The sequence below is a fragment of the Diceros bicornis genome, chromosome 17, assembly GCF_020826845.1.
Source record: "Diceros bicornis minor isolate mBicDic1 chromosome 17, mDicBic1.mat.cur, whole genome shotgun sequence".
Lineage (NCBI taxonomy): Eukaryota > Metazoa > Chordata > Mammalia > Perissodactyla > Rhinocerotidae > Diceros > Diceros bicornis.
Window position 1 is genome coordinate 62,639,115 of NC_080756.1, and position 26,034 is coordinate 62,665,148.

At 40.1% G+C, this 26,034-nt stretch overlaps 1 protein-coding gene across 1 annotated transcript in view; it reads left to right on the forward strand.

Annotated features, from left to right (window-relative positions):
* Nucleotides 1–26,034, forward strand: part of LOC131415607 (long-chain specific acyl-CoA dehydrogenase, mitochondrial) — a 52,113-nt gene that overhangs the window by 10,042 nt on the left and 16,037 nt on the right. The window contains exons 6-9 of the mRNA XM_058557434.1: nucleotides 4,616–4,682; nucleotides 9,188–9,352; nucleotides 10,065–10,166; nucleotides 11,151–11,264. Of these exons, the coding sequence (XP_058413417.1) occupies nucleotides 4,616–4,682; nucleotides 9,188–9,352; nucleotides 10,065–10,166; nucleotides 11,151–11,264 (448 nt within the window). The remainder of the gene's footprint in view (nucleotides 1–4,615; nucleotides 4,683–9,187; nucleotides 9,353–10,064; nucleotides 10,167–11,150; nucleotides 11,265–26,034) is intronic.

Genomic DNA, 26,034 nt, shown 5'->3' on the forward strand with positions numbered 1-26,034 from the left:
ACTGGCTGACTGCCTGATATTCTGATTGCATCGTGTCAGCTCTGTGATCAGCAGGTTCCAGTTCCAACCCACTGCATGTCAGCTCTCAGCTAGAGGCCACAGAATAAATGAGATCTTGATTTATCCCCAGCTTACACATACTCAGAGGCTTCATTGATTTTTGTTTATTTAAATTCTCTGTCCACATCTGTGGTTAGGTACATGTAATTAAGAAGGAAGCCGAGAATGAGGATGGAGAAAAGAGGCAGATTTTTTGGAATCTGCCTCTTTTGGAAGGTTGGTGAGAGTAGGGGAAGGATAGCAGATCAGTCTGATATTTAGAGAGACAAGACAAGGGGCTGTGTGGGTCAGAGATGGCGAGAGTGGAGAAAGCTGCTCATAAAGGAGAGGATTAGAGTGTTGAGGGATTATGGTAAGAAATGGAGAGAAAGCACGTGGGAGGGGAAGAATAAAGAAGATGGGACTTTCAGAGGTGCTGTGGCCCCTCTTGTGTTTTTGCTTTGATCTGGCCTTCGCAGAAAGAGGTTGAGCTCGCTGGAGCCAGGGCTTTGCTGGCCCTCCCCTGCCACACACACAGGAGACCCTGTTATGCACACTTATGCACGTTTGTATGATCCCAGAACATTTCATATGCTTTCATGCTGGTCTTCTTATTTGGCCATCCCAATAACCAGTAGGAAATATAGAGGTATTGTGAGCCCTATGTAAGGAGAAAACAGAAAATGAGAAATGAAATATTTTAACCGAGCTCATAGAGCAGATTGATGTTCTGACACCAGCTGTATGATCGTGGGCCCAATCTCTGAGCCTCAATGTCTGTATCAGTGAGATCAAGAAAATGACACTTATGGGGCCGGCCCTGTGGTGTAGTGGTTAAGTTCGCACGCTCCACTTCGGTGGTCCGGGGTTCATGGGTTTGGATCCTGCGCATGGACCGACACACTGCTCATCAAGCCATGTTGTGGTGTCCCATATAAAGTAGAGGAAGATGATCACGGATGTTAGCTCAGGACAAGTCTTCCTCAGCAAAAAGAGGAGGATTGGCAGATATTAGCCCGGGGCCGATCTTCCTCAAAAAAAAAAAGGAAAATGACACTTACTTAATGGGATTATTGTAAAGGTCTGAATTCTTGGCAATAATAAGTGATATATTTTATATATATATATATATTTTTTAATTTTATTTATTTATTTTTCCCCCAAAGCCCCAGTGGATAGTTGTATGTCATAGCTGCACATCTTTCTAGTTGCTGTACGTGGGACGCGGCCTCAGCATGGCCGGAGAAGTGGTGCGTCGGTGCGCGCCCGGGATCCGAACCCGGGCCGCCAGTAGCAGAGCGCACGCACTTAACCACTAAGCCACGGGGCCAGCCCATAAGTGATATGTTTTAAAACCATTTTTAATATTTCATATTTACCATTCAAAAGTTTTTTTAGAAATCCACAAACTGAGCTATGTCATTACCTTTATTACCTTTGATATGGCCCTCTATAGAAGAATTATTTTAATAAACTATGTACAGATTTTAGTAACTGATACTTCATTCTGATTTATGATGAAAATTATGATGTTAGACTACAACAGCATGCAGCTTTAAAATGTTTCCTATAAACATCCATCCTTTTGCTGAAAACCAGGCTACAAATTGATTTACAGATTTATGTCATTTAACTTGTCTTTCAAATAGGTGGCTTTGTTTCTAATGTCGGGTGTCCTCAAGACCGCCTCTCAGCGTCAGTGGTTTGTTAGGAGGAGTCCCAGGATTCAGCGTATAATCATCCTCACAGCTATAATTTATTACAGTAAAAGGGTACAAAACAAAATCAGTGAAAGGAGAAGCCTCATGAATTGAAATCCACAGAAAATCAGGAGCAGCCTCCAAGAATCCTTACCTGATGGAGCCACACAGGACTACTTAATTCCTTCAGAAACAAGTTGTGACAACACATGTGAAATTTTGCCCACTGGGGTAGCTCCTTAGGGACTCAGTGCCCAGGGTTTTATTGGAGGCTGGTCACACAGGCGCCTTCTGCTTAGTGTGTACGATAAATTAAGATTGCCAGAAGGAAAGCAGGTGTTCAGCATAAACCATGTTGTTGGCACAAACAGTTTAGGCACAGTAAGCCATTCTTACCAGTTCTGGGAATGGGGAGAACTCTTCTGAAATCCAAGTTCTCAGGTGCCAGCCAGGAGCCAACCTTGTAATCAGGCCTTTCCAAGGATAGCAGCCTGAAGCCTGCTATATTAACTCTTTTCTGCACACTTGGGTTTTTTTTTTTTTTTGAGGAAGATCGGCCCTGAGCTAACATCTGCCAATCCTCCTCTTTTTTGCTGAGGAAGACTGGCCCTGGGCTAACATCCATGCCCATCTTCCTCTACTTTATATGGGATGCCGCCACAGCATGGCTTGACAAGTGGTGCCTCGGTGTGCACCCGGGATCCGAACCAGCGAACCTCGGGCCGCTGCAGCAGAGCGCACGCACTTAACCGCTTGCACCACCGGGCCGGCCCCTGCACACTTGGCATTTTTAATAATGTAATTTAACTAATGTTTATTGAGTGGCTGTTATGTGCAAAGCATGTGCTAGGTGAGGGGCATATAAACATGATCTTGATATACACTGTGTCCTTAAAAGGCTCGAGTCTGATCAGTGGGGTGGGTGGGAAAGAGGAGGTCTTTTTATTAGTAACTGAAATTCAGGCAAATGCTCTAGGAGAGTGCGTTAGTTTCCTGTGGCTTCTGTAACAAATTGTGACAAACTGGGTGGCTTAAAACAGCAGAAATTTATTCTTTCACAGTTCTAAAGGCCAGAAGTCCAAAATCAGTATCAATGGGCCCAAATCAAGGGCCACACCCCCGCCAGAGGTCCTAGGGGAGAATCCATTCCTTGCCTTTCCCATCTCCTGGTGGCTGCCAGCGTCCCTTGCCGTGTGGTCTCATCACTCCAGTCTCTGCCTCTGTGGTCACCCTACTCCTGCTCTTCGGTCTGTGTAATCTCCCTCTGCCTCTCTCTCAAAAGGACGTTTGTGATTGCATTTAGGGCCCATCCAGATAATCCAGGATAATCTCCCTATCTCAAGATCTTTGTTTTTGTTTTTTTTTTAAAGATTTTATTTATTTATTTTTTCCCCCCAAAGCCCCCAGTAGATAGTTGTGTGTCATAGCTGCACATCCTTCTAGTTGCTGTATGTGGGACGCGGCCTCAGCATGGCCAGAGAAGCAGCGCGTCGGTGCGAGCCCGGGATCCGTACCCGGGTCGCCAGCAGTGGAGCGCGCTCACTTAACCACTAAGCCACGGGGCCGGCCCTCAAGATCTTTGAATTAATTACATCTGCAAGACCCTTCTTCCATATCAGGTCACACTGACCTGTTCCAGGGATTAGGACCTGCTCTCTTTTGAGGGTCATTATTCAGCCTGATACAGAAAGCCATAAACAAACTGCCATCGGATATATAATATAAAGACCATATATAAGAAGAAGAATCAGAAGAATTTCACAATAATACTTGATGTGGCCTATTTATACATGATGCTAATCGTTGTAGGATATTTATGAAAATTGGAAGCTGCTTAAGTGGTCAACAATAGGAGATTGTTTAAAAAAATCATGATAAATCCATATGATGAAATTCTATGCTGCCAATAAAAATTATCTTATAGAAAAACAGATATTATTAAGAGATCAAAATCATATGTATGGTTCCAACTTTAAAAAAATACATATATATATGTGTATCTGTTTCCATTGAAAAATACTGGAAGGCTGTCTTTTTAAAATGTTCATTCCAGGAGGTAAAATTATTTTTTAAATCCTTTTTCTCCTTTTCTGAAATATTTTCTGTATTTTTCATATATATATATATTTTTTTTGTGAGAAAGATTGGCCCTGAGCTAACATCTGCCAATCTTTCTCTTTTTGCTGAGGAAGACTGGCCCTGGGCTAACATCCATGCCCATCTTCCTCCACTTTATATGAGACGCTGCCACAGCATGGCTTTGACAAGCGCTGCCTCAGTGCGCGCCTGGGATCCGAACCGGCGAACCCCGGGCTGCAGCAGTGGAGCGCGTGCACTTAACCGCTTGCGCCACCGGGCCAGCCCCTGTATTTTTCATATTTTAATTATGAATATGTTTTATATTTAGAAAAATAATCTATTCTACTTTTAGAGCAGGCTTGTTAGAAGAAGTAGCATTTGAGACATAGTCTTTTAAATCTGAGCTTTTGCTCCCTAGAGATAGGGGAAAGGACCAAGGTGAATAGAGGCAGGCAAGCATATGGTGGCAAATGACCTCAGGGATATAGTGGGCCGTGAAGTGTTATCTGAGTCCAATTTGGGGGTCTTGAATATGGGCCTTGTTATGCTCTGTAAAATCTGGCTAATTTGTGTAATCTTAATCATATATCCATTTGTGTATGTAGTTTAGAATATAAAACATCAGACATGATTTTTCAGTGTATTTGTGTGAACATTCCTAATATTAGTTAAAGATCAATTTTTAGAATGGTGTAACTTGTTTGAATTATTACATTACATACGTGCTTAGATAACAATGTTTGCATAATTCAATTTTTACCAATTGATGAATTTTTTGTCCTTTTTTTCATTTACAGTGATTTGCAAGGAGTGATAACAAATGCCAAAAAGGATGGAAGTGACTGGATTCTCAATGGAAGCAAGGTGTGTAAAGAGGGGCTTCTGTAGCCCTTCCCTCCAGTCATGCTGTGGGTAACGGTGTCTCAAAGACTATTCATTATTGATTCTCTCAGATCTAGGGATTCACAAAGGAATTGAATTTACTTGAGTTTACACAGAGACTGAGTTGTTTTGGAGACAGTAAGAATTTTGCAACATTTCTGTTACGTGAGATCTGTTCCTCTTCCGTGTTCCATTTTGCATGTTCCCTCACTGATACGGAAAATGTTGTTTTAGCTTCCACACAGCCCTTATCAAACCAGAAAAGGTAAGGTAAGGCTCACATTGTCCAAATATGGGACAAACAATAGTTAATGGTTATTAAACTTGACGTTGATGAGAAATTGGGAAAGAGACTTTCTCGTATCAAGAAGAGTTTCAAAAGATCTTAGGCGAGAAATATATCTTAGAATTTGAGAGCCCTTCAGTCCTTCTGAGAGTCATGTCAATTGGAAAGCCCCTCCAATTAAGGTTACAGACAGGCTTAGGAATAAATATATCTCTTAGAATCTCATATCACTGATGGCAGAGGGTGTTGTTTTGTTTTTTTACCTAAAACTGTGTCTGGTATACACTCAGTAAATATTTGTTGTTGACTCAGTGTTAAGTGAGGAAAAGATCATAATTTTCTACACTAAGGTGGTCTTTCTGAAAATATATTTCAAGACCTGATAAAGGACTAATTTCTGTTTTCTTTTAAATTTTTAAAGAATTTCTAATTAGTTTTAGACTAATACCTTTGCACTTACAAAATCACAAGCTTGAATGCTGTGGCACTGTCAAATTGCTATACAGTTTTCTAAACACTTTCAATTTCTGTGCTTATGCTGTCAAGGACTAATAACAGTTGTGGACTGACAGCAGTCTGGAAAACACATTTTGAGCAGCCCGGTTCTAAAGACCATTCCATAATCTAGTTTCATAGTTGTACAGAAAAACGATATCTGGTATCAAATAAATTTGGAAAATGTGCACAACTTCTCCCTCTTTGATATGCTGATAATGCCTCGTGTACCTATAAAATTGGATACAGTATGATTTATGCCTTAGGAAATTCTCTTTTTATAGACTATGTTGAGTCACTGGTGTTTTTCAAATATACTTTAAGAAATATTTGTCTAAATTATTCACCCTAAGGATTATAATAAACAAGTGCTAACTGATATATAATCAGTTAACTCTGCACACAGAGGGCTTGTTTTGACAGAAGAGTAGGAAATTTGGTCAAAAGTGAAAGGGAACCATATTCTTCTATGACTCCAGCTTTCTCAGCAGGCCCGATCTGCTCAGTTACAGTTGTCAACTTAAAAGCAAATTCACCTGTTATTTCATCCTCAAAATGAGTTTATTTGGGAATAGCCAAAAGAATTGCAGTTCAGAATGTGCATGCTGTGGTGAACCATAGGCAAATCCAGCAAAGAAGGGAGCTACTTTTATAGAGAAAAGGAGTACTGAGGGGCTGTTTTAAACAAAAGTCCATTGGGGGAATGTAGCAGTTCAGGGTGGCAATGGCTTCTCACTGGCTGGGCTGTTGCTGGGAGGGGAGAGAAACCTTCCTTCAATAGTAAAGTAGTTTTACTTCCTCTTGAAGATGCAAGCACCTGTGTCTTCCTGTTTGCTGTAATTGATGATGTGTGATAGGGCATGAGAGCTCTTCCTACAGGTCTTCCCAAGTCCAATTTAGTTAAGACTTCTTTTATTAATTTCCACACAGTCTTCTATGGGAACCACCCAGGAAAGTACCACTGACTGTATTTCAAAAACTCTATTAGGAATGACGAAAAATTTAAAGGAATAAATAAGTAAATGTAGTACATCAATAAGATGACCCAATATGCACCCTTTAAAGCATTGACATAAACTTTTTAATGGTATAGGAAAATAATTATATTAAATGAAAAGATCATATTAACATTTAAGTGAAAAATGCATATAAAATGTAAAATATAGAATAACTTCAACTATATTAAAAAAAAAAGACCAGAAAGGAAGTTCACAATGATATTTGTATGATGGACTCATGTAATATTGTTTTTTCCTTTTTCTTTATAACAATATGCTATCTATATAACAGCTACAATCAGCTTATGTTACAGGTATTCAGTGCTAAAAAAAAAACGTTGGCCCTCAGTAGAGATAATCTCAGCCCTATAAAAGTTTTGACTGTTATAATTAGCAAATACATTGAGAAAGTCCTCTTAGAAAGAGAATTCCCTTATAAATACTCACATTAGGTCAGGCTATTGTGGAAATGGTTCAGAATCTATTAACCTTCTTCTGTAATCATGTCCAAGAAGAACTGTTGGGAGAACTCCATTCAGCTTTACCAAATGGAGATCAGAGTGTTAAAGTGAACAGGTTTTGTCCTATAGACTGCTCCTCCCTTCCTTTCCATTCCATCGTTTATTATCTATACTTAATATGTGTCCAAGACCATGGATTTAGAGCATATAGGTACTAATTTCTGGATGCTGTGTGAGTGAAAACAAACAAAAAAGCACCATTTCTGGAATTCAACTGTGACAGCTACACAAATAGTCATTATTATCTTAGAAAGGTAGGAAATTGGGAGACCTGGAGGGTTTTTGAGCAAGGGAGTGGTGTAATGGAGCAACACTGTAGAAAAATATTTTTACCATGATGTATAGAATTTTTTTGAGGGATATATTTTTCTCATTTATTCAACAAAAATCCCTGAGGCCTCCTATATGTCAAACACTATTCTAAGCACTGAGGATAGATGTGTGACTAGGAAATGGTCCCTGCCTTCAAGGAGCTCCTAGTACAGAAAGATGTTGAGGATCTTTTATTATTGCATCACTTATAACCATGCGACCACCACTGCCTTCATTTGCTGTCATATAGACAACACTAACATCATTGGCCCATTTCCCATTATTTGTAAGTATCAGCACTGTGGATTTTAGAGCATAAATCTTCTTATAAAGGGCAGGGATGTTAGGTGATGAGCGTAACCAACACCATTTTATACCTCTACTATTTCAAAGGGATAGAGACGAAAATAGATCATTTGAATACAGTTTGATAAGTACTAAGATGATGGTAAATTCAGGTGCTATGGGAGCACTTAACCCAGCCTGGGGAATTTGGGAAGACTCTTTGGAAGAGGTGATGTCTAAACTTAGTCCAGGATGAGTAGGATTCATTCTAGCAGAGTTGGGAAAGGGCCTCCCAAGTAGAGGAAACAAGATTTCCGAAGACCCATAGGTAGGGAAGACCTTGGAATATGGGGGACAGCAAGTAATTCAGTAGAGCTGACCTGAGGAAAGGGAATGAGGGAAAAGTTGGGCAAGAGATAGCAGGACTAGTAAGCTAGTGCCAGTTTGTGATGAGTTTTATATGCCCTGCTAAGTTTTACAATTTATCCCAAAGCCTATGAGGAGCTAGTCAAAGATTTTAAAATGTGAAAGTGGTGTGATCAGATTGCATTTTAGAAAGATCTTTCTGACATCATGGTGGATAATAGAGCTACAGAGAGATCCCTTGTAGGAACTTAAGCAAGAAATGATGAGGGCCCTAAAGAAGATACAGCAATGGAAGTGAAAGGAAGTGAGTAGACTGAAAAAGTGTTGAAATGGATTAGAGAGAACTAGATGTCAAATTGAATATGAAGCAGGATGATAACATGATTTATTGGTGCCGTTCATTGAGATAGGGAAAATAGGTTGATAGTCAGGATTAGATAGGAGTAGAGGTGGGAAGAAATATGTTCTGCCCATGAGTATCAGGTGGAACTCACCAGAAGCAGGTCAGTATACAGGTCTGGAACATAGCAAGAAATTTGACTTAAAGATTTGGAGTCATTGGCGTATAGATGGCAACTAAAGCCATGGAAGTGGTTGAGACAACCCAGGAAAGAGTCAGAACGAGAAGATAATTATTAATATTTGCTCCGAGTATATTTGTTTTCTGAATAAATATCACGTGACAATCTAATATCTCTAATTTGTTTGTTCTTTTATCCCTCCTGTATCGGTATCTTCCTTATTTAGGCTATTTGGAAAGTAATAGGCCACCCATCATGAAAATCAAAACTATGCCTTTTCAAAAACTGTTAAGTCTGAAAGTAGAAAGACTTTGATAGTATAGTGCTATTAGAGCAGATTCCTTTTTCTCATCTACAGCTTCTTTCTAAAATAGTTTATCATTTTTATAGTTTTATCATTTTATACAGTTTATATCATTTGTTTTAATTTGAAAAGAACATAATCTCTGTTAGTTATTATTATTGTTTACAGTATGAATAGTGAAAAGAAAACATAGGCTTCCTTTTTGAAGCATTGGGTATTTCCCCATGCTCTGTAATAAGCTCATGTGTGGATAATGAACACTGCAAATACTTGGACAGAGGACAGAGAGCGTACGAAGCATGTCTTGTCGGGTTTTTTCTTGAATACACTCCCCCAGCCGTGACCTGCACATGGACCTGAGTTGTTGTGGAGCGTTACAGAATACTTGGGGTTTTGCAGGTATTCATCACTAATGGGTGGCTAAGTGACATTGTGATCGTAGTGGCAGTCACAAATCGTGAAGCTTGCTCTCCTGCCCATGGCATTAGCCTTTTTCTGGTGGAAAATGGAATGAAAGGATTTATCAAGGGACGAAAGCTACATAAAATGGGACTAAAAGCCCAGGTAAGTCATAAATCATATTCAGGTAATGAGGTAATAATTTATAAATAATATAAACTCAGGTAATAATTTATAATATAAATTATTATTTATAGATAATTGAGTTTTCATGATTATGCCTTATATATAGAACTACATATAGTAGTGTCATACCTTCCTATGCTGAATTCCTAAAATGTGTTTTTCAGAAATGATAATGGAGATTTAATCCAGCATTTATGCAACTGTGTCTCTGGTGGTCAGCAATGGAAGTGAATTTTGAATATCTACTTTAGAAATGGCAAAATGAACTGCATGATGATAGGCCTTCTATTTATGAAATTGATTAAAGAAAATTATGAAATAAAAACAAAATATTTTTTCTATTATTTGGTAATTATTATTTTTTTATTACCAAAAGGAAAAACATGTTTTACTTAATATGCATTAGAAATTCTTAGTCCTCAGTACCTACAGAACTGGACAATATTGGAACTAGAATGGCAGTGTATTGCAGTGGGAAAGCCACAAGTTTTGGAATCAGATGGCCCTAGGTTTGACTCCCTAGTTTACCACTTCCTAATTGTGTTCATTAACCACTCCAACTTGGCTCCCAGTTTGTTTGGTTTTTGTTTTTATTTTGTTTTTTTTTTTCCTTAAATGGAAATAATTACCTCCTTGGGTTACTGGGAGATTTAAATGAGATAATTCTGTACTTAATCATATGGTCTCTTAGGATACTGCAGAATTATTCTTTGAAGATGTACGGTTGCCAGCTAGTGCTCTACTTGGAGAAGAGAATAAAGGCTTCTATTACCTCATGCAGGAGCTTCCACAGGTCAGAAGTATTAAAGATTTTATCTTTTGATTAGATAATGGACTTGCAATAGAATAATTCAGAACTATATAAATCCATGCATACAAAACTTGTGATATAGCCAGTCATTTGAGTATAACTTAAGGTCTTAAAAATAATATGAGTTTTGTAGGCTAGATAAGTAAATAACTGAACTCAGGGATATCCAATCAAAGCTTATAAGTGAGTAGGGAAAATAGATATTTCAGTTCTGTGATTCTTTCTTGGAATGATTTAGCTTCTTAACTATAAGTCAAGGATTCATAGCTCTTTGTAAGGAAATATCAGCCAAAACATTTGGCAGGTTTTTTTTCAACTATGCTTGGGGATCAAAGGGGAAAGCTGTTAAGTTCAGACTGAAAAGTTTTGGCCATATAGGGTTAGCCCTCACATCTGTGTTTTTGGTGTGGTTGCTGAGTGATCACTGAGCCTTACGTGCCCACATGAGGGAGTGCACCTGCCCAGTGACTCCACAGCATAGGCTAAACATGAAACTGGGGACAAGGGCTAGGAACGCTGGCATGGACATAGAATATGAAGATCACCAGCAAGATGGAATTAAACTCACTATGGATACTTTTGCACTAACAGGCAGAATTTAACCTGTGTAGTTTAAGATGTTGATTTCCAGAGATATATTAGGAAATGTGATGTGCAGAGATCAATAACTTCAGAATTTCTTTTTTCCTGGATGTGTAAAGAGAAGAAAGAAAGAAATAAATTACACATATATCTATAAATAGTAAAAACACTCATTCATAAAAAACGATTTGCTTTAGAGAGTTATTACAGATATGTTAAAATATTCTTATAGACCTCAATGAAAGCCTTTTCTTATAAAGAGTTAAGAAATAAATTAATCTGTGGTTTTATAAAAATGATTTGTATAATTTATTATTATTGAAATCAAGTGAAAATCACTATCATAATTAGAATAATATTCAAGACCTAATTTTTGGGTTATAGGAAAGGCTATTGATTGCTGAGTTGGGAATTTCAGCCAGTGAATTCATGTTTGAAGAAACGAGGAACTATGTTAAACAAAGAAAAGCTTTTGGGAAAACAGTTGCACATATACAGGTAAGCTTGTCGTCATGGTTTGGTATTAGATGCTATCAGTTTACTCATCTGAAATGGGTCTAGGCTAAACATAAATATGGAGTAATTTTCATATAGGTGGTGTCAGAATCCATGGGAGTGGATGAGGTCACTGAGGGAGAGACGGTAGAGAGTAAGACAAGAAGAGGTCCTAGGATAGAGTTCTGAGGAAGGTTACAAGATTTAAAGGTGGAATAGGAAACGAAGAGCTTACAAAGACAACTGAGAATGGACAGCCAGAAAAGAAAAAGCAAATCAGGTAAGTGTTGTCACAGAAGCCAAGAGAAAGAGGATTTCAAGTAGGAGGCAGTCAGGCCAAGTGCTGCTTAGAAGCAAGATAAGATGAAGGTCAAAGAGTGCTTATTGGACATAATGATATGTAGTTTATTTCATAAGAACCCTTGATGGACGGGTGTGGCTGTGGTGCCAGGCCAGAGTGAGTAGAGGAAATGGAAACGAGCAAGTAAAGATACTGATGACAGGCAACTCTTTCCTGAGTTTGCCTCTGAATGGTACTTGAGAGAAAGGATGGTAACTGGGGGGCAAGGAGAGGACGGGGGAGGCCAGGGGGGCAATATTTGGGGGTCAAGTGAGATATTTGGAGATGGTTAATTTTTTGTTATTATTATTAGGATGAGAATGCTGGAGCATATTTTAGTACCTAGAGAAAGGATTTAGTAAAGAGGGAAAGATTGTAGATATGGAGAGGGTGATTAACTGTGTATGATCTTTGGGTACGTGTGAGGGTGTGGGTGCCCAAGCACCTGGAAAGATAGACCTTGCCACCCCGACAGGAGAGGTCCTTCCTCCTTTGTAGCAGGAAGAAAAGAGGAAAGGATGGGCATGGGGTCAGCTCTCTTGATAGAAAATTGCAAGCTCTCTTCTGAAGACTTTCATTTCCTTAAATAACAATAGGGAAAGTCGGTTCTTGAAAGAAATATAAGTGAAGAGGGCATGTAGTTGTCTGAGAGAGAGGAAGGTTTGAAATACCCTTTCAGAGTGAGAGACTAACTAACCAGAGAAACACAAAAGCCTGCTGCAGCATTGAGGGCTCAGATGAGGTTATTGACCATGAATTTACAGTGGTACCTTCTGCTTTTTTGTGTATCAGTCTTACTAGAAGGGTTTAGCTGCCCAGGTTCAAGCACAGAGAAGGTCAATGATTGTGTTTAATTAAGGTTGGGTTTTACCACGAAGTTTAAGGTATTTGCAGAAGAACTCAATATGTAGTGGCCATAATCACTAACTATGCCAATCAATTTTAGACCCTCTAGTTTATTCTTAAATGAAGGAACAGTTTATAAACAATGCAGTCCTCAAATTGGTGAAACATTTTACCAGCAAAAAACCTGGAGTTGGAAATCTACTTGAAAAGTGTTAAGGGTTCTAGGTACTTTCGCCATAAGCAGCTTTACTGTAGACATCTTTGCTGCAAGCATTGTCACTGCAAACATTTTTGCTGTGTAATTAATTGCCTGTAAGACAATTTTGCTGTAAAAGGTAAAATGATGAAAAATAGAAGGACATTAAAAAGGAAATAATGAAAAAGGAATAACAAAATTAAGACGACTTTACTGTGAAATATAAAATATATGAATACACTTAAAATGTGTGTAGATTCATGGCAATACCACACAAATAACTGATTTTATTTTGTGGGTTGTACCTAAGCATTTTCTTTAAAGTCTTCATTCATAGTATCATACTTTTTTTTTTTTTTTTTGCTTGTTGATTTGGCATCCATTGCACTTTTTCTTTTTTGCTTTAATTTCTTCCTTCATTAAGAGAGTTATCAGTTTACAAATACTAGGATGTATATTTGTAACTGAGCTCTGTATTGTGTTGTGAAAGCCTTCTACACTGTTCTTGGCATATTGTCACGTGTCCATTGATAGACATTCCAAAGTTCTATGGGAGATGTGAAGCTGAGATTTGTATAATGTTGACCTTAAACAAAGAGATAGCCGGTTATTTCTCCAGCACAAATGGGTTTATTTGGGATCAGCAAAGAATTGCAATTCAGGGACTGCAACCATAGTGAGCCACGTGCAAGTCTCCCAGCAGCAAGGGAGGAGAAACTATAGAGGGAAGAGGAAGTTGGGAGGGCTGTTGTAAATGAAGAGTCCATTGGAGGAAGGGAGAGTTCAATGTGTAGTGGCTGCTGTTTATTAATTTGACATTCTCCCCTTTTGATCAAGATCTTTCTCTGAAAGCATCGCTGATCAAGAGTCAGCTTTTTCTGGTTTCAGCAGCTTTTTGTCCCTCGATGCCGGGAACGACTTTTCCTCGGTATCGTATCGCAGGGAAAGTGCACAGATTAGAAACCTATTGAGGCTGCACTTGAGTAATGAGAGGTAGAAGGGAGAACTCTCAGGCTTTTTTCTAAAGTCCGTGTGTTATCAAGATCATAGGCATCGGAGATCATCTAAAGCATTAAGTCATCATCAAAGATTAGGCAGACAAACTTCCAACAGACCTGGTCTAGATATCTTGGGAAAACTGTCTCATCAGATGTTGTCTGCTTCAATCCAGGAAATCTTTACTTTCAGGTCACCAGATGATGTGCAGGTCCAGTCAGGGTTTGGTGCTTTCTTTAGGTGTGTCACATGAATCCAAGAGTCTATTCCCTGGAGTTTTGTGGCACTAGGGTTAGTTACCAGTACCTGATAGGGGCCTTTCCAGGTTGAAGAGAGTCCTTCTGGAGGTGTCTTTTCCAATAGATGAAATCTCCAGGTTGCAAGGGTGATGCTTAAGGTCTTTGTCTCCCTGGAGAACACTACAAAAAGATTGCTCTACCAAAACATGGTTATTTTTAATAGAAGCAATTAGGCCTTTGCAATACTGGAGTATATCTCCTTTAACAGCTGTGGGTCAAAAGAGGCAGGAACTAAGTGCATTGGGTGTCTTGTGACTATTTCAAAGGGTGAGAGTTTATGAGTTGTAAAGGGAGTGGATCTGAAATTTAGATGGACCAACAGCAATGCTTTTGGCAGAGGTGTCTGGAGGTGTCTGGAGGGTCTCTACAAATTTCACCAATTGTCTTTTTTTTTTTTTTTTTGGTGAGGAAGATCAGCCCTGAGCTAACATCCATGCCAATCTTCCTCTTTTTGCTGAGGAAGACTGGCCCTGGGCAAACATCTGTGCCCATTTTCCTTCACTTTGTATGGGACGCCCTCACAGCATGGCCTGATAAGCGGTGTATTGGTGTGTGCCTGGGATCCGAACCTGGGCCGCCAGCAGTGGAGCGTGCGCACCTAACCGCTATGCCACGGGGCCGGCCCCCAGTTGAGTTTTAATAATGCCATTAGTGCAATCAGCTAAACGAGAAGATTGAGGGTGGTAAGCACAGTGAAAGTGTTGTAAAACCGACCAAACAGTGCAGACATGTCGAAGTACCTGACCAGTCAAATGGGTTCCTCGATCACTATGAAGCTTGAGAGGAGTTCCCCAGGTAGTGATAATCTTTTCCAAAAGGACTTTAGCCACAGAAGAGGCAGTAGCCTGTCAGCAAGGAAAGGCTTCAGTCCAGGGAGAAAACATACAGACCATGACTAAAACATATTTATATCCATGAGATGGGGGAAGTTGTATGAAATCCATTTGCCAAACCTTGAATGGTCCATTAGGCAGTTAAAAATGTCCAAGAGCAGTACAAACAGGCTCCTCTGGATTATATTTGGGACAAGTGGGACAAACAAAATAGGCACTTTTGCAGCTTTGTTAACATTTCCCCACCCATATTGATTCATCAGTATTGAATCATTTTGTCAGTAGACCAATGGTTTAATGCATGTACAGTGGTTAGGAGTGAGAATTATAGAGTCTCTGGTAGGACCAGGTTGTTATTTGGTCCGAGCCAGACCTCTTTTTACCAAACCAGCAATTGTTGAGTTTCTGATCTTGTTTTCCCTTTTCTGATGCCAATTGTTTGGCTTGTCTAGCTAGTTTTTCTAACTTATAATTTGGGGAAATATCCCTTTGGATGATAACAGAAGCTTGGCTGCTGTTGGTTCCTTTAAAGGGCTGCATTTCTTGCAGAAATGTCAGCAAGGTGATTTCCTTTAGCTTCCAGAGAGTAAAGTTTAGAATGCCCCGAGATCTTAATAACAGCTAAAGCAGCAGGTAAAAGTATAGCATCTAATAATTCCAGAACACAGGGGCCATTTTTAATTTTATTTCCGCTGGAAGTGAGGAAGCTATGTTGCTTCCACAACATTCCAAAATCATGAGCTACTTACTCCAAAAGCATATCTACTATCAGTGTAAATATTGACAGTTTTGCCCCTGGCTGAAGTACAAGCCCATGTAAGAGCTTATAATTCAGCCTTTTGGGCCAAAGTAGCCATAGGTAAAGGTGCTGCCTCAGCAATATCAAAAGGAGTGGCTAATAGCATACCCAGCACAGTATTTGCCATCGTCACCCTTTAAATAAGAACTATCAGTAAACCACGAGAAGTTGGCATTACCCACAGGAGTTTTCTGCAGATCATCACAAGGAGTCAGTGTTAAGCAGTCGTGAGGGACTTTGTCAGGAATAGAGAAGAGAAGAGTAGCAGGGTTAAGGTTATTACAATGTAAAAGTGTTGAGGAGCAGTTAACCAAAGGATTTCATAGGAGATGGGGTGGCTGGCTGAAATATGTGAGGAGAACTCAGGAGGGCTTCTACTGCATGAGATACAAAGATGGTTACAGGGGATCCCACAATGATTTTCTTGGTGGCCTTCACCAAAAGTGGTGTAGCAGTAATGGCTCTAAGGCAAGAGGGGGTATCCTCATGCCAGAAGGTCCAGTTGCTGGCTATAATGCCCTATGGGTTGATAGTGGTCCCTGTGTTTTGGGATAAGTACCCCAAGGGCATTCCCTTCCTTTTCATATACCAAGAGGAAAAAGGGTGGCTGGCCTTGTGGTGCAGTGGTTAAGTGTGCATGCTCCGCTTCGGCGGACTGGGGTTCGCAGATTTGGATCCCAGGCACACACCGTCGCACCGCTTGTCAAGCCATGCTGTGGCGGTGTCTCATATGAACTAGAGGAAGATAGGGACGGATGTTAGCCCAGGGCCAGTCTTCCATGGCAAAAAAAAAAAAAAAACACTAAAAGAGGAAAAAGGGAGTCTGATAATTGGGATGCCTGAGGGCAGGTGGGTTCATCACACTCTCCTTTAAAGCCTTAAAGGCTGTGTCGTCTGATTCTTCCCATAAAATTGGGTCTGAGTTGTTGTTCTTTAGTAAAACATACAGACATTGGCTGTAAGAGAGAAAATTGGAATCCAATTTTAGCAATAACCAACTAGCTCAAGAAAACCTTGTAATTGGCGCTTAGTTTTAGGTTTTGGGAAGCTCAGGACACCATGAAGCCTATCTGGATCTAGTGTAGCCCTTGTTCTGCTGTCAGATGCCCTAAATGTCGAACCTGGGTTTGGGTAAACTGCAGTTTCTCCTTGGTGACCTTATGTCCCTTTAAGTCTAAAAGCTTTAGCAAGTGGATGCTGTCTTCTTGTGAGGCGACTTGGGAGGGAGAGCAAAGAAGCAAATCATTCACATATTGCAAAACAGTAGAACCCCTAGGAAACTATATCATCCAGATCAGCCTTCAGGATTTGTGGAAAGTAAGGGCTTGTGGTAAAAATGTGAGGCATTACTGTCCAGATGAATTATTTTCCTTCCCAAGTGAAGGCAAAAAGGTACTGACTACCTTCATCAACTGGAATACTAAAGAATGCACTGCATAAGTCAATTACCATAAAGAATTTGCTTCTAGTGGGAATGGATGTTAGTAGCATATGCAGGTTAGAACAACAGGGTGTCGAGGGATAACGATGTTGTTTATTGCTCAGAGGTCCTGGATGAATCTCCATCCTCTCCAAACTGCCATTGGGTTTTCTCACAGATAAAATAAGAGTATTACAGGGCCGACCCCGTGGCTTAGTGGTTAAGTGAGCGCGCTCCACTGCTGGCGACCCGGGTTCGGATCCCGGGCTCGCACCGACGCGCTGCTTCTCCGGCCATGCTGAGGCCGCGTCCCACATACAGCAACTGGAAGGATGTGCAACTATGACACACAACTATCTACTGGGGCTTTGGGGGGAAAAATAAATAAATAAAATCTTTAAAAAAAAAAAAAAAGATTAAAAGATTAAAATAAGAGTATTACAGGGAGTAGTATAAGAGATAATGAGGCCTTGAGCCTTGTAATCTTCTATTATGGGCTTTGTACCTTGAAAGGCTTCTTTACTAGTAGGGTATTAATTAATTTTGGGGAGAGGTTTTGAGGGATCTATTTGAATCTTGATGGAAAGTGCACTATGAATTTTACCAGTATCAATTGGAGATTTTTCCCATAACGAGGGTGGTACCTGATTCAATAGGAAAAAATGATTAGTGTTTCCAGAATTAGCTCTAGTACTGTCAGAGATGGAGAAAATAAAAGATGTCAAAGGGTCATTTAATTTACCTGGTTGGCTGTTTAGACGACTACTTTCAAATTCTAATGTTATTTCCTCCTTTCAGGAGAAAGAAATCCCTATATGATACTATTAACCTTAAACAAATAGCCAGTTATTTCTCCAGCAAAAATGGGTTTATTTGGGATCAGCAAAGAATTGCAATTCGGGATGTGCATGCTATGGCAAACCATAGGCAAATCTGGAGAGAAAAAGAAAGGGGCTTGCTTTTATAGAGCAAAAGGGGAGTAGGGAGGGGCTAGACCAACTAGAACTTTGGTTTTATTCTAAACTTTGGCTGGAACTTTGGTTTTTGTTCTAAACCAAAGTCCACTGGAGGAGAGTAATGGTTCAGGGTGGCAATGGCTTCTCAGTGGCTGGGCTGTTGCCAGGAGGAGAGAGAAATCTTCCTTCAGTGGTAAAGTAGTTGTACTTCCTGCCAGAGATGCAAGCCACCTGTCTCTTCCTTTTAGAGTAATTGACGATGTATGATAGGGCATGAGAATTCCCCCTACAGGCTTTCCCAACTCCAATTTAATTGAGGTTTCTTTTATTAATTTCCACATTTTCTCCTTTTGATCAAGATCTTTCTTTAAAAGCATCACTGATCAACAGTCAGGTTCTCTGCACATGGTGGTCTTGTTCCTCAGTGCCAGGAAGGACCTTGCTTGGTTATTGTGTTCCATGTTGGAGGGAAAGTACATAGTGGTTGGAAACCATTTAGGCCACATTTGAATAACAAGGAAGGTTAGGAGTAAGAACTCTTAGGAGTTTCTTCAAGTCTATAGTAGTCCAAGGTCATAAGCATCGGAAATCATTTCAAATTGTTGAACTAACATCACCTTATTAGAGACATCATCTTTATAAAGGATCAACAGACAATATGTACAGAATTTTACAAGTATATGGAGTAAAATTAAAAGCAATATTATAAGCCCAGTTTGCAGGGTTGTTCTAAATTAGGAGCGCAGACCTGAAGGTAACCAGCTGACCAAATCAAAAGACGGTGGATTATTAGGTGAAGCTTGTTGTAGCCAATGTGCTTGCTCTCTAATCTTATGTAATTGGGTTTCTACTTCCCCAGAGGCCTTTATCCATGTGCGACAGGAGGTGTTTTCCACTGCATGGACACCTCCTTACTCAGCAAGTAGATAATCAGGGGCTATACAGTTATTCAAAACTACCTTGACCAGTGAGTTAAGTGAATTTTGTTGAGCTGAAATTGCTTTGGCTGTGGAGTCGGCCAACTCATCTAATGTCAGGGGGAGATTCCTGATCATTTGTTCATTGGCACTCACTCCAATCCGCGGGAAGAAAGCTTTTCCCACGGAGGCAAACCTGGGATCACGCACACCTCCTGGCAGTTCTTGTTTAAAGTGGTTATAGAGATTTAATGGGACAGACCAGTGAGAGGCCTCTATTGGTTATGTAGAGAGAGTAGGACAGGGAATACAGCAAAGGCACCCTGTCCTTGTATTCTCCAGTTGTCAGTGCAATGAGTTGCCTAAGCAAAAAGGCCATTACCAAAACTTCCACATGAGAAAGTATAACCAGGGGGTGTACATAAGGCTCCCACATAAGTGGGATTATCTGTGGACTCATTCATTGGCATAGAAGCAGTAACATATTCTAACCAAGGCTCAGACATTATGTTGTTACATCCTGAGAGATTGCCTAAATATATGGATATGTCAAGAAATTTATAGATGGCCCAAGTCTCATTAGTGGCCCCACTGAGTTTTTCATATAAATATTCAAAATATCTTCTCTTCCCCTCCCAAGGCTGGGTTAAATTGAAACAAGGTGCAGGTTTAGGCAGGCTTAGCACCCTGACTATAAAACAGGCCTGTGGAACAATTTAAACAGACAATGGCATTTAGATCCAGTGAAATTCCTAAGGGGTCATTACTGTCTTGGCCAGACTGAGGTTTCTGATGGCAAATCCAGCAATCAGCGAGGTTTCCCCTTTTGGCAGAGAATTGGGAAATGTGGACAAGAGCGTTGTTCTTCCAAGAAAGAGGGATAAAATAAAGTAAGAAGTAACAGTGAGAAAAGGGCATACAGGCCTGGTCCAGACATCCTGGGAAAGCTATCTGCTTCAGATGCCAGCTGCTTCTCTTCCTAATCAGTTTGATTTGGAGGTCTCTGGTGTTTGTTCAGGACCAGATGTCAGGTGGAGCCTTCTTTAGCTACGAGGTGTGTACCCAAGGCTGGAGTCCCTGAAGTTTGGCTGCCCTCCAGGTAACGAGGAGGACTTGGTATAGTCCCTTCCGAGGATATTTCAAGGGTAGTAAAATATTGGGAATGTTAGTTTGGAATGTTGTAGCCAGACATTTAAGGAAACTAGAAGAATTTAGGATCTCGTCCAGCTTACAGGTACATAACAAAACCTTAAAGACAATTAATGAGACTAGGAAGGGGCTGTGCTAAAAAAAGTCCATTGGAGGAACGTAACAATTTAGAGTGGCGATGGCTTCTCATTGGCTGAGCTGCTGCCCTTCTTATTGGCTGGGCTGCTGCCAGGAGGGGAGATAAAACTTCTTCAGTAGTAAAATAGTTGCACTTCTTGCCAGAGGTGCAAGCATAGTCTTTTCCTGTTTGGAGTAATTGACAGTGTATAATAGGGCATGAGAGCTCCCCCTACAGGTCTTCCCAACTCCATTTTAGTTGAGGTTTCTTTCATTAATTTCCACATTTCCCCCTTTTTGAACAGGATGGGTGATTTATCAAGAATCTTCAACAAACAGAAACAGAAAGCAAGTTTTCTCCTTGGAGTTTTGAAGTATATTTGTCTATTACCAAAGCTGAGGGTAATTGCTATTTAAAAATTTCCTTCTAGTTGTTTATTTGCTTCAGTTAACTTAGAAATAGTAATTGGAGGTTTAGCATTTGAATCCTCAGAGGGTCCAATTTTAAAGGGGCAGGTTTTCATAGAGGGGAAAAGAGGAAAGTCATACCGGGGGTGGACCTGAGCACAAGATGGCTGCAGGGGTGGAGTGTGAGACAAGATGGCAGCTAGGGGTGAAGCCTGAGACAAAGGAGTCTGGGAAGACAAACAAGATGGTGCCTGAGACAACAGAGGAGGAGGAGGGGAACATGAGGCTGCAGAAGCCACTTTGTTTTTCAGTTTTTTAGTTATTTCAGTTAGTTTAGACACAGTATCTTGTAGTGAGGCATTTTAGAGTTTTGTGTGTGTTCAGAAGCCTCCAGGTACCAATTAAAATAAATATACCACTCATTTTGCTTAATTTTAGAGCCATGGTCTTCCAGTTTGGTTTTAAGAGAAATGAGTTTGAGGAGATGAAAAATTCTGCATAATGGCCATTGTAGTTCTAGAATGCTTTTGGTCAGTTTGGCGCACTTAGTTAAAAAAAGCACATGCAGGGGGCCCATAGTTTTTAAACATAAAATTGGCCAGGGTCCCTATGGTGGGGGTGGGGGGGCTGCCCTCAAAATATTTAGATGACTGAGATCCCATTTCTTAGAGGTTTTTCTCTAGAGCACAGGAATAATTCTCAAACTGCTTGAACAGCTCAAACAGCCTGTAGTCTTAATACCAGCCAGTCCAATAGAGCAGTCCAATTTCATTAAGATGGACTGAAAGTCAAATCAATGCAATTCCAAGGGGCAATGTAGTTCCAAAGAACAGTCCAGTTCCCAAGGGAATTGGACCAACGAATGATCAGTGCTGTTCCAAGGGACAGTCTGCTCTCAAGGAAGTCAGGCCGGAGGCTGGACCAGCTCAGTTCCAATGAACAGTCCAAAAGTTGCACCAAAGGCTAACCAGTTCCAAGTGTGGGAACAATCTGGTTCCAGAAGGAATCGGGCTAAGGCCAGCACAGTTCAGAAGAACAGCCTGATTTGAAGAATCAGGCCGAAGTGTCACCTGACTACTTGCAGACAAAGAAGGCCTTAACCAGAAAAGGACAAAGTCTTGAAACAGATCTCAAGTAAAGCCTGGAGAGCCTCAGAGGCAAAGAGGGCAGAAGCTCGGATCCAGGAGAACCACTTACCCTCAGACTCCAGAGTAGAGGAGAAAAGTAGTGAGCTCCACGGGCTCTTTTGTGGGTACTGCACCTGTTTGCTCACCAGCCTCGGAGTCATCAGGGGGGTCTTTCCTGTATCCCCTATGAGCTGCCAAAAATGTTGACCTTAAACAAGTAGACAGCCAGTTATTTCTCCAGCAAAATTGGGTTTATTCAGGATCAGCAAAGAATTAGAATTCTGGGTCTGCGGGCCGGCCCCGTGGCTTAGTGGTTAAGTGCGCGCCCTCCGCTGCTGGCGGCCCCGGTTCGGATCCCGGGCGCGCATCAACGCACCGCTTCTCCCGCCATGCTGAGGCCGTGTCCCACATACAGCAACCAGAAGGATGTGCAACTATGACATACAACTATCTACTGGGGCTTTGGGGGAAAAAAATTAAAAAAAAAAAAAAGTTCTGGGTCTGCAACCATGGTGAGAATGTGCAAGTGCCCTAGCAGCAAGGGAAGAGGAAGTTGGGAGGGCTATTGTAAACAGAGTCCATTGGAGGAATTGAGAGTTCACTGTGTAGCGGCTTTTCATGGGTTGAGTTGTGACAGTGTCTCATTGGCTGAGCTTCTTGCCAGTCAGGAAGAGGAAGTCTTTCTTGCTGTTGTGCTCTGCAATCACTCTAGGGCATGAGAGCTCCCACTTTTGGCCTCCCATATCTAATTTAATGACATTTCTGTTTATTAATTTGACAGTAGTATAAAAATGGGACTACTGTGTTGTCGATGCAAAATAACCAATAACCATTCTATAGATAAGAGAAATGAGGTGAGTTTACTTGAGCCAGAGTGAGGATTATAACCCAAGAAGGTCTTAGAAAGCGTCCCAGAGAAGCATGGTTTTCAGTACAGACTTATATCTTTTTAGAACAAAGAACATACATTAAACACCCAGGATGCATTTTTATCAAAATTTCAAAGAGGTGTTAAATTGTAAATTAGCAGGTCAACATGACTGTGATGTCAGGAAGGGGCTGGGCGTTACCCATAGGGCGTTACAGTAGGGCGTAGGAGGTGAAGTATGCATTCTTATCTTAAGAGAGTGTATTCTTTACTTTAATGGTTGAGCAGATGTACAATGTATGTTTGATAGGCCATAAGTCAGACTTTTGGTTCAAGCTAAATCAGTTTTGAACCCGAGTAGTTACCCCATATACCTCAATATGTGAGAATCTCCTCTCAATGCCAATAGTCACCCATCGAGAAATAATGATGTACACGATTTATTCTTTTTTGTTTCACTGAGCAAATATATATTGATTGCCTTCTAAAGGTTGTGTGCTCAAATGTGGTGTGATAGGTCTAACTCTGGAAATACACACTACAGGCTCATAGCAATATGAAGGGAGTGATATCACTGTGACTTTCCCAACTGTACTCAAAGTGGAGTTAGTGTCATTTGCTTCTCAAATCCACCCACCACCACTTTCACATCAAAACTATTAAAATGTTCATGCCTTTAGCCCCATATTCTGGATACTTTAGAAAGTAAAGCAAATAGACATATTTTCCATCCCCTTGGAAATCTACACTTGTGTTTATGGACTTTCATATTAAATTGCAACAAAGATGACTAATATTACCCAGATTGCCTGTATAGCTCAGACTGTTAAATGTGATTTCACATTTAACCATGAAGAAAATAGAAAATTGGTTTCTATTTTAAAATAGAAAATAGTGTTTTCCCATCAGAGAAAAAGGTTCTTTCAAAATATTTGTTCATTTAATAATATATATGTACGTGTGTATGTATTTTGATAGCAAAAAGAGAAGCAGTTTTAATCCTTTTCAAAGTGTGTCATTTTATTGTTGTCTTCTTTCAAAGAAGACAAAGGTAGTTTACTAAAATTTCACTAGGGGTGGACCGGCCCCGTGGCTTAGTGGTTAAGTGCGCATGCTCCGCTACTGCGGCCCAGGTTCAGATCCCGGGTGCGCACCAACGCACTGCTTCTCCAGCCATTCTGAGGCCGTGTCCCACATACAGCAACTAGAAGGATGTGCAACTATGACGTACAACTATCTACTGGGGGGCTTTCGGGAAAAATAGGAGGAGGACTGGCTATGGATGTTAGCTCAGAGCCAATCTTCCTCAGCAAAAAGAGGAGGATTAGCATGGAGGTTAGCTCAGGGCGGATCTTCCTCAAAAAAAAAAAAAGAAAAAAAATTTCAGTAGGGGGCAGTAGCATTCTGCTTCCACAGGTATATTATTGATATGAGTAGTATTATGTTTTCCAAGTGTAATATGTTCTTAATATATGTTCATATGTTATATAAATATATGTTCATATATGTAATATGTTCATATACATATAAAAGTATATATCCTCTGAGATTTCTGAGATATTTCTTCTGATCTTCTTGTTTTATCTAAATAAGTATCTTTGAATAATATTTTCGTATTCAATCTAGGTATGTATTCAGAGGCGATGAGTGACCAGTACTTGCCTAACTCTCCTGTTCTAGAGCTGGGTACACAGTGGTTCCAGTTATTAAATTGGAATAAATGACCTTTAAATGTCATATTATACTTGGCCAAATGTCATTTTATGACCGTATAACTATTCAGTTTCCTTTCTATTTGTTATCTTTGAATTTTTAACATGTGGGGCCTTTCTGACTGTTTGGATGAGCTTCACAAAATTTATTTTTTTTTAGAATGGAGACCTACCATACTTAAGTAGCAATATTTACAGGCTTTTCCTTTCTTTTCATCTGTACCCTCCATAGTTGACGTCAAGTCTTATGATTTGCCATGGAATCGACAATAAAATAGTAAAATTCAGATATTAAATAATGATAATGTCTGTCATTTATTGACACTTTTTGTGTGACAGGCACTGTGCTAAATGGATTGTCTCATTTTTTTTCTTAGCAACTCTATATAGTAAGTATTATATTTATCCTCATTTTACGGATAAGGGTATTGAGGCATAGAGAGGTTAAGTAACTTGCCCAAGATTACAAAAATATTCTAACTCTGGAACCTACGCTCTTAACCCGTAGGCTAGTTTTACCACCCAGAAATTTAAAGTAGATAGACCTTCCTTTCCTACCCCTTTCTTCACCTATGGACAATGAAGTGAAAATTCAATGTTCTTTTCTAATGCAAGCTTGAGTTACTTCCTGTGTGGTATGTGCTCTTGATGCTAAGGGCGCAAAGTATTAGGAAAGGAATAGGAGAGGTGAAAAATAGCACTTCTTCATTACTTTCCCCCAGAAAGGGAATATCCACTTAAGACCTTGAGTGTGGGGTTAATTAACTATAAAATTAGGTAGCAAATGTAAGTTGTTATATTTTATCTTTGAGTCATAATATACTGGAGCATAACTATTGGTGTTGTGTAAATGGAATACTGGGCTTGACAACCACTCCAAAGCATATTCCAGTTCCATAATTCGATGACTCTAAGAATTTTGTCATTCAGAACTCTGAAAGAGACTGTATCTGATCCACTTAGTAATCTCAGGGGATTTTTTTGTTTAATGCTAGCTGCTGTATTATCTATTAGCAACTATTAATAAATGTTTAAAAATACTGCTATGAACATGTTCATGATTCACAAAAAGCACCTTGCTAGTAACGTGTGGTACAATTATTAGTTACCATTCATTAGAGAATAATTTCTGAAGGCATGGTGCAGTGTCTGCAGTGAAGAGCACACCCAACTCAATGCCAAGGATATGTAAGCATTTAATCTCTTTATTCCCAGAGAGTAAATTATGTTCTCTTGGAGACATTAATTCCTTCAAACCTGTGGACTTCACTGAATGCACTGAAGCAAGAATTCTAAGTGAGCCCATCTTGGTCTGAACTTGAACTTCAGCTTCTAGAAGCTCCCAGCATTCCCATAGAAACAGCTCTCATATGAGAGAATTGGGCTTAAAGATCTTGATCCTCTCACACTGTAGACAGTGTGTAAACTCACATGTGCCATCACAGGGAGAGGGGACAAAAGCATCTTGAGACTTGTCAGATTCCCCCTTGTTTCCAGATGAAGTGTCATGGTGGTGTTAAACTAAACCAGGAGCAGGTGTAGAGCTCAGCTTCAGGGATTTTCATGGAATCTGTACTCATCTGTTTCCAATGTATAAAAGAGTATTTACCCACTTTTTCATGTCTTGTTCCATCTTTAGATGTTCTGTGAGTAAACTTGGATTCGTGGGGTGGGAGTGGGAACTCTATGCTGATTAAAGAGTAAAGATTTGGTCTAATTAGATAGGAATGAATAGAGAGGGACATAGAAAAAGGAAGGGAAAGAATGAGGGGGAAAGAAAGTTGGTTTTT